The following is an 8668-nucleotide window of genomic DNA, read 5'->3' as shown; positions in this document are numbered from 1 at the left end:
TAAGAATAATAATTTAATTCTGAAAGTGATATACATAAATTTAGATTTTGTATAAAATTGAGAAATAATTTGAATGAAGAGAGAATAATTTGCAAAAATTTTAGAACGACAGAATAAAGCTTTGAATTTTGGAAATATTGAAAAGAGAAAAAATTGCAGATTTTGGAAAGTAGGAGTACGTGGTTTATATCAAGTCACGTGCCTAACTTGGTCCACAATATTTCTGATGTGAACCTGATCCACGCAAATCGGATTGCAATCACTAATCGCGTATACACGGTAAAACCATCTACATAAATCACACATTGTAGCTTCCTGGCCTCCTGAGCTATAGAACAACGTGTAGGGAAGGAACGTGTAGACTGCAGAGCATCAGAAAATATACTTCCACAATGAGAATTGTCAAAGGCTAAAAGCAATTATCGGCATATAATTCAACGAATTTCGGTCACGTTGACTCAAATAGAATACAAATTCAGAAACACTAATGCTACACTTCGCTCTGCATCTGAAACAGATGATACAAATACAACGATGAGCAATTCAATCAGCCTTTACGAGTGATATGTGCTGGCCAGTGGCCACTTCACGATACCACCACGGATTTTCTCGCGCAATGTTGAAAGAACAATGAAGTTGTACTGGTTGTCATATTGCCAAAGCAATAAATGATTTGTCATATTTGGTGACTCATTTTATCATTGTGTTTTTTCAAGGATAATACACCAATTTGATTTATCAAAAAAGCGATCCACGATTATAGTATTGCTCATCCCAGATACTAAACTGCAATTTCATCAAAATAGAAGGAAATAGTTAGCTGTTGAGATTTATGAGTAATTCATACCTAAAAGGGACAGTTCACGATAAATTGCATATCCGCAAGTTTTTATCTCAAAAGCATAGTTTTCAGAAAAAATACTCTATAAGATTAGCACAATCCAAAACAAGTGCTGAATAAATTACAGGTTCCTAGAACTCGGGTAAGTTTGAATTTCCAAGCATGGCCAACACAGTTACGAAGACCCAAAGCAACTGAAAAATAAGTCTTTGGCTTGACCTACAGATCACAGCCCTACTAACAAACACCCTTCCCAATTCTCACCCAATGCCTATCAAAAGTGATAAAGCATGCAAAGCAGCAAGTAACCATGAATGGGACAATGTTGCAATAGATTTCAAATCTCCAAGAGAAACTAAGAAGAAAAGGAACGAAAGATCAACTGACATTTAAAGCAAAATTGGCTACACTCAATAGCAATGATGCAAGCCTACACATGCTGACTGTTTCCAGAAATTAAGAACCTAAGGACAAAATGCATGAATTGGATAAAGTGTAAAACACTATGTTTAAATCAAATTAGAGACATGGCAAGAAATCACATTTGTGGCACTAATCAAAACCCACAAACCAAGATGCAAATTGCAAGAGGTGACCTAGTGGATATGTAACAATGCGGCTATCTATTTTAAGATTTGAAGCATTCACACATAACTATACAAGCAAAAGATTAAAGAAGGATGAGAAGTTCACAGCAAATTATGGGCAACAAAAAATGATACAACCAAAGGCAAAGATCACTTCAAGGAACTTGTGAGTTACCTTTCAAGTTCACCCTCGCTAAATACATGGTAATATCTGTTATACACCACAGCACCCTTCTTGTCATCTTTTTTTGCCAGACCATTTGCAACAGCACAAGCAGAAGCACCACTAACTTCAGCACGATGATACGGCAAGTGCCATGGAACAAAGTACTCCTGGTTTTCTTTACGTCTATCATTAATGGAGGTCATTGAAGTATCTTTTCCTTGGTCGTTCATCTTCAAAGTTCTAGCCAGCTTTGAACCAAGGGACTGACTGGAGACTTTGCACGACTCTCGAGAACCGTTTTCCTCACTTTCAGGAATGCTTTCCAGATTTAATGACCGAGGGCTACGTACACGAGGACTACCAGGCCCGATCCACTCATCTAGGTACTTATGGGACAATGGGGTCCATTTACTTAGCAAACCTTGGTCCTCTTGCTCCACAGCCCAGACAGTTATCAACACTAAACCGCCCTTCCTTACAACTCGCACCAGCTCTTCAACAGCTTTTCTTCTTCTACTTTGAGTACTCAGGTGATGTAAAACAGCAATAGAGATTGCTGCATCACCAAAACCACTTTTATAAGGCAAATTTACAGCATCAGCAACCAAGGCTTCATGCCCTCTTTCTGCACATATACTAACTAAAGGGGAACTTATATCACATCCTACGAAAAAGCAGTCGGGATTCAGCCCAAGGTATTTCCCATTTCCACATCCTGCGTCCAGGACAAGAGATCCACGAGGCAAGGACTCTAAGAATAATGCAACCTTTGGCCATTTAGCAAATCTGGTTGAACTAAAGTGAGGAGCAATTGCATCATAAACCTGATGAACATACGTCTTCTCAATTTCAGGGGTGAACTGAACACGTGGGGAAGATAACATCTCCTCACTTGTCGAGTCTGATAGCTCATCCTGAGCTTCTCCAGATACGGCAGTCGAGGAAACAGAAGGGCGGCCTACTCGGATCTCTTTCATCATACAAAAAGACAATCGAGTAACAGATACAATAGATACGCGAGGAAGTATGTCGAATGTCCAAGATTTTAAGTGACCAAATATCGTCACCTGAAGCAAGATTTATAACAACTCTTAAATGGTCAGACTACACAGTTCGGATGAGCATATTTCAGCCAGATAGATACGGCTCATATCTAACATCAAATACAACCACAAACGAGCGGTACAATAAAAATCAAGGTATTCAGAGGTTAGTGTAATGAAATCAAGCACAAATCTAGATTTAAAAGTACACAGAGAAATAAAAAAGTTGAATCGAAAGTTGAATGAAGATATGTATTGCCATTCTTCACAACCTTGCTTATCTCATTTAATTAGGAATAATTGCAAAACGTTTCTAAACATTTTTTTGTTCCGAACAGTGGCAGAGCCAGGATTCTCAAAGTGGGGGGACAAAATTCGACCGTCAAACATTCAGAAAAAATATGTAAAAAAAAAAAAAAAACACCACAAATTGTTTAATACTTAATGTTTTACATTCATTCTTTTAAAGAGAAATTGTCGAAGATCGGGTTGTTTTCCCTTAGCTTTGGACTTGTTAGAATTAGGTGAATGTGAATCACCTGGCACTTCCTATTAAATTGATAAACATTAATCAATTACATATCAAAGTATTCCTCTTCAAACCAAACTATTCAATATTTCAATTATAAATCAACTCATATTTATAATTTCCTAATTAGAAATTTCAAATTACAAACTAACAATTTCCTAAATCATGAGTTCATGACCAATTCCAATTTCCAATTTCCAATTTTCCAAACCAACAACAATTAAACAAATCAATCAACAACCATATATCCACTATCCACAATCACAAATTAACATTTCACAAATATCATAATTCACACAACCAAATAATGTAAATTGTAAATATAAAATATTACCTTTTAAAAAAACTTAAACTAAAACTTAGGGTTAGTTAAGAAAACTTACAAACTGACCGAAAAATGTAATGGGCGTCTCGGGAGTCGCGGGAGGCCGGCGAGTCGGCGAGTCGGCGGTGGGGTCGACGGTTCAGCTTCGCTTCAGAGTTCAGCCGTCGCTTCGAGTTCGCTTCCTGTTTCTGTTCGAGACTTCAGAGTTTTAGGTCATTGTCGGCGTGAATCTCTGGTCGACCGTCCGCAGTCGGTCCGTCGAGTCGTCGACGTCGCTTCAGACTTAGGGTTTCTACTTTCTCTCTTCCTCACACTCTCTCTTCTCTTAAGCGTCTCTTTTTTTTTTAGAAGTTTCACGCGTCCCTGACTCTGAGCACTTTTTTTTTCAATTTTTTTTTTTTTTTAAGAAACTATTTTTTAAAAGTGGGGGGACATCTGTCCCATGTCCCCCAGCTGGCTCCGCCACTAGTTCCGAACATGTAACAAATGTCATATATATAAGTCTAAGTATTGTACATCGAATTAAAAATGTTATAGTTCGCGATTTTACTTCTTATTCTCTATTCTAATATCAAAATCATTATATATGTATATATCACCGGTAAACATAAAAATAAAAATTTAGTTATGAATTCTTACTGGAATGGTTGTATAAGCTAAAAATCTAGAATATTAGAACTTAAAGTAAAATTAGTTGAAAACAAACCTTCAAATTTTCGGAAGATCGAAGTTTCTGGTATCGTCCAAAAATTCTTTAGGTCTTGTGTCTCTCTATTCTTGGCTGCTCCTGAAATTTGGAAAAGGTAAATAGATGCTGGAAATACGAAATTTCAATCGATGAACGCAGATAAATTAGTCAATTTTTTTAGAGAGAAAAATTGGAATGGATGAAGGTAGAGTAGGGAGATGTAGCCGTGTAGATTATAATCAATGGTTAGGGTTAGAAGCTTTTGTTTTCTTTCTTTGTTTTCTTTAGCTTCGTTGCTAATCTGTTCCGGACCCGAATGGCCGAATCTGGTTGATTCTTGTTTTTTTTTATTTTGTTTTCGGTCAGTTGATCTTTATTAGAGACCACTACTCTAGTACTCTTCATCTAAAACTACATGTCTAGATTTTATTTATTACACTAGTTATTAGACCCAAACTATACTCCGGGTAAGAAAAAAAATTCATTTATTAATATAATACTTTAAGATAATAAGACCAAATACAACTTAGCCTAGTGGTCAAAACTTTAGTATATGTACTTGAGGTCATGAGATCAAAATCCTATACTATGCAATTTCAACTCCCTAAGGAGAGCACCAAGTGGCACAATTTTTTTGTTTCCGCACGCCTTTTAATATATTTTTATAGATGTTATGCGGGCGAGTTATGTTATTTTTTGATTACCAAAAGATATTTATAATTTATTTTTATTTTTCTAATATGTTCTTAAATTAATGTTTTACTGATTTTTTAGTTATTTGTTTATCATTATTCATATATAGTATTGTGAGAAGGAAATGTAAGACAGAAGAAAAGTTATACTCAAATAAAGTGGAAAAATTTGTGTATGAGATTCAATCATCTCTATTATTATATAAGTAAGTGAAGGGGGAGGAAGATGGTGTCCTCTCATAAAAAGTCTAACATACTGTTAATGAAATTAAATTGTTATACAATTTTTTTCTTCTTCCTACTTGACATATCTATTGAACAAATTAATAATAAAAATGGATTTGAAATTTCAATTAAATATTAAATTAAGGAGAATGATTTCCTCTTATTACCTATGTGTGAACAAAGTTTATTCAAAAATTAAATTGAAATATAACTTAATTGACACGACTAGAAGAAAAAAATTGAAACTAGAATTTCATATTAATAATAATACTCATAATATTTTAAAACCTAAATGTTGATTATTCTTCGGTAATCTCTATTATATAATTCAAACTCTTTTCGACGATTGAACCTGATACATAAATTCTTCCACTTTATTTGAGCATAGACTTTCTTCTACTGTATATTTCTTTCTCTCGATAATATATTTGAATTATGATGAACAAATAACTAATAAAACCAATGAAACATTGATTTAAGAAAAAAAGTAAAAAGTTAACATTAATTATAAATGTATTTTCGAATCAAATTTTTTATAACATTGATGAATAACTAATTGAGAAAAACAAAAAATATTAATAGGACACGCACACATAGCGTGCAAAAAATGCTAGTTGAATACTAATAAAATGGAGGAGTTTGATTTATATAATAGAGATTCCTTAATAATAGATATCATTTATGTTTTAAAATATTATCAATATAATTATTAATATGAAATTCAAGTTCTTATTTTTTATTCTGATTGTGTCAATCAAGTTATATGGTCAATTTAATTTTTGATCAGGTTTTTCACACATATGTAAGAAGATGAAATCATTCTCTTTAATTTAATATTTAATTCTAATTGTGTCAATCAAGTTATATGGTCAATTTAATTTTTGATCAGGTTTTTCACATATATGTAAGAAGATGAAATCATTCTTTTTAATTTAATATTTTATTCTATTTTTAAATTCAATTTCGTTGTTAACTCGTCGATTCAATATATATGGCAAGTAAGAAGAACAAATTATTTAGTATATATGAACATTAAAATTCATTAAGGGTAAATTAAACTTTTTGTAGGAGGACAATGCGTGCGTCGACAATCTTATGTAGGTATATACAAATGGACATGAATTTTTTTATCTAAAATTATTTTGATAGTGATGTAAATTATTGAGGTTCTTTTGTAGATGTTATTATCTTTTAAATTAAAGGTGAATGATTTCTAACTGTTCAATACTGTCACTGAAAAATTTGGTCCATAATTTAATAATTTCTTTTCAACGACATTAGTATAGTTTTTTAACAATTATAAATATTAATAAACCATATTGTTTGAATTACTTTGTACATATGAAATATTATGTTGTCACGATATATTGCTAACTTTGTTTGGTTGAAGATTCTAATAAATTTCTGGAATTGATTGTGTCAATTTAGTTTGTCAAGTCATTAATGTTATTGCATATTTCATTTTTGACCTACTCATATGGCAAGTTTCATTGATTCTCATTTTTCAATTTTCTATAGAAAGAAAATATTATTTTAAACTATTAGAGGGTATTCTAGTCACTTCAAAGGAGGACACCACACCTCCTCCTTTGGCTTATATAATAGAGATAATAGAGAACGACTCAAGTTCAACATTAAGAAGAAAATGATTCACCTTTTTCTGAATATAGTGACTAATTTAATCTATGTAGTGATAATTTCAATCAATTTAGTGGCCAGTTTAGTCCGTTCACATTCTTTGATCCGTTTGGTGACTACTTTAATCAAATTTGTGATTAGCTTAATCCATCCTGCAATACCCCATATTTTTTAGTACTTATATAAGTAATTAGATATTTATTTTATAAATAAATATTTTAAGCAAAAGGGTATTTTAGTTTCACTGGTTTAAAAATATTTAGGCAGGAATATGGTGCCAAATTTCGATTTGTTAAACTTTTCGAATTTAACCCCTAATAAAAAAATTTATAAGTTTTAAACATTTAAATATTTAGTAATAATTTTCTTCTTCATGATGGAGATTCGAAAAAGAAAAAAAATGCATTGTTAATTAGGGGGTGGTGATTTTGATTTTTCTAACACCCCCAAATTATTGTGTAGGTTACAAATCTTGGATTAATATCCTAATTTATGATGAAAGTTACAAAATATTTAACTTTGGAAATTAAACACTCCCAATTCTACACCTATAAATACCCCCATCAAGCCATATTTTTCACACCAAAAACTTTGAAAATCCAGACTTTCTTACTTGAAGGTTCAATCTTCTCTTCTTAATCTATTTTTATTTTATTTCTTAATCAAACTTTTAGTTTTATTTGGTTTAAGTAAAAAAAATCATTAGCAGTTTTAATAATTTTTTCATGTTAAGTTATGCATATAATTTTGATTTATAGGATTTATGTTTAAGTTCATATGGTAAATTATCTATTAAAATTTTATATTATTGGTTGATTAGGAGAATGTTCAAGCATAAGATTAGTTCAAGTTGCTAGTACGTATTTTCTTTGTGCAAGATCATGGTATTTTATGTACCTAGATTATTTTTGAAATGTGGTTTTATGTGTTAAAGTTGTTTATTGATTTAATGGTTGAATTGATTTAGAAAGTTAGCTCAAAATGATTACAACATTTTATTGATTCATTTTGGGAAATGAAGATAAGGATTGTATTTATCAATCATATTATATGAATGTTTTGTTATCCTTTTCGAAAATTTAAATTATTCTTACAAAGGAATGGTTTGATTGATTTTTATGAACTTAGTTGTTTACGGGAAAAGGAGAATCATTTATGACTTACTAAATCGTATTATTACATCATCACTTGATTAACGTCAAAGTTTATGCTTCAAAGTCCACTTGATGACAATTATTGTTACCCCTTAATATAGATTTTTGATAGGATGACTAGTTTGGGGGGGGGGGGGGGGGTTTGTTGTTTTCAAGATAATCTTAATCCAAGTTATTTGGGAAGAGTTTGTTTTAAAAGTTATCCTGGAATTATTAGTTAAGGATATTTTGAAATGTAAATTATTGCGAACTAGTAAATGTGTTACCTATCTTGTACACATTGTACTCAGTTTTATACTGACGCGCATTTTTTTTTCCTATTTGGCTTTGTCCTATTTACCTTTCAGGAAGCAATTTTGTATGTGAACTTTGGATGTGCATGATAGTATACTAAGAAGGGGATCTTCACCAAATTTAGGATGTTTTATCTATTTTAATTTTGAGACAATATTTATTTCTAATAATAAAGAGTTATTATTATTTTGGTTAAAGTCTTCCACTACAAGTTATTTTGTTAGTTAATAGTCTTGATAGGATGTGCAAGTTATTTTCGTTTACCACATTTTTCGATGTTGATCTTTTCTTTGCCTTTTCAATTTTTAGCTCCATTTCCACCCAAAAACTTTAATCTCCATTAAGGGTGCGTTCTATTCAACTTATTGGACCTGAACTTATTGGAACTTATCTGAACTGAACTTATTGAACCTGAACTGAACTTATTGGAACTTATTAAACCTGATTGGACCTAATTGGACCTGATTCAACTTATTGGACCTGATT

The 8668-nt window shown here is 31.8% G+C and overlaps 1 protein-coding gene across 2 annotated transcripts; it reads right to left on the bottom strand.

The window, feature by feature from the left end:
• Window positions 1-399: 399 nt before the first annotated feature.
• On the bottom strand, window positions 400-3908 carry LOC104905687 (tRNA (carboxymethyluridine(34)-5-O)-methyltransferase). Of its 2 annotated transcripts, none has more exons than XM_010694297.4 (3): window positions 3558-3908; window positions 1604-2661; window positions 400-786 (listed from the first exon to the last, which is right to left on the bottom strand). In XM_010694297.4, the coding sequence occupies exons 2-3, from the start codon at window positions 2572-2574 to the stop codon at window positions 699-701; spliced, it is 1059 nt and encodes a 352-aa protein (XP_010692599.1). In that variant the 5' UTR covers window positions 2575-2661; window positions 3558-3908; the 3' UTR covers window positions 400-698. The 2 variants fall into 2 exon arrangements, with proteins under 2 accessions (XP_010692599.1, XP_019107770.1); XM_019252225.3 differs by having other exon boundaries at window positions 3550-3905.
• Between the last annotated feature and the right edge of the window lie 4760 nt (window positions 3909-8668).

This window comes from Beta vulgaris, chromosome 1 (assembly GCF_026745355.1).
Source record: "Beta vulgaris subsp. vulgaris cultivar EL10 chromosome 1, EL10.2, whole genome shotgun sequence".
In the NCBI taxonomy this organism is placed as follows: domain Eukaryota; kingdom Viridiplantae; phylum Streptophyta; class Magnoliopsida; order Caryophyllales; family Amaranthaceae; genus Beta; species Beta vulgaris.
The sequence above is the reverse complement of the archived record's forward strand: the minus strand, read 5'-3'. Positions and strand labels throughout refer to the sequence as shown.

What these genes read in the sequence shown, in the direction of transcription:
- LOC104905687 (XM_010694297.4), bottom strand. Translation starts at nt 2,574, where the DNA reads ATGATGAAAGAGATCCGAGTAGGCCGCCCTTCTGTTTCCTCGACTGCC. An exon ending in AGCGAGGGTGAACTTGAAAG is followed by an intron (nt 787 to 1,603) that starts GTAACTCACAAG and finishes ATGAAATTGCAG; the next exon opens with TTTAGTATCTGGGATGAGCA.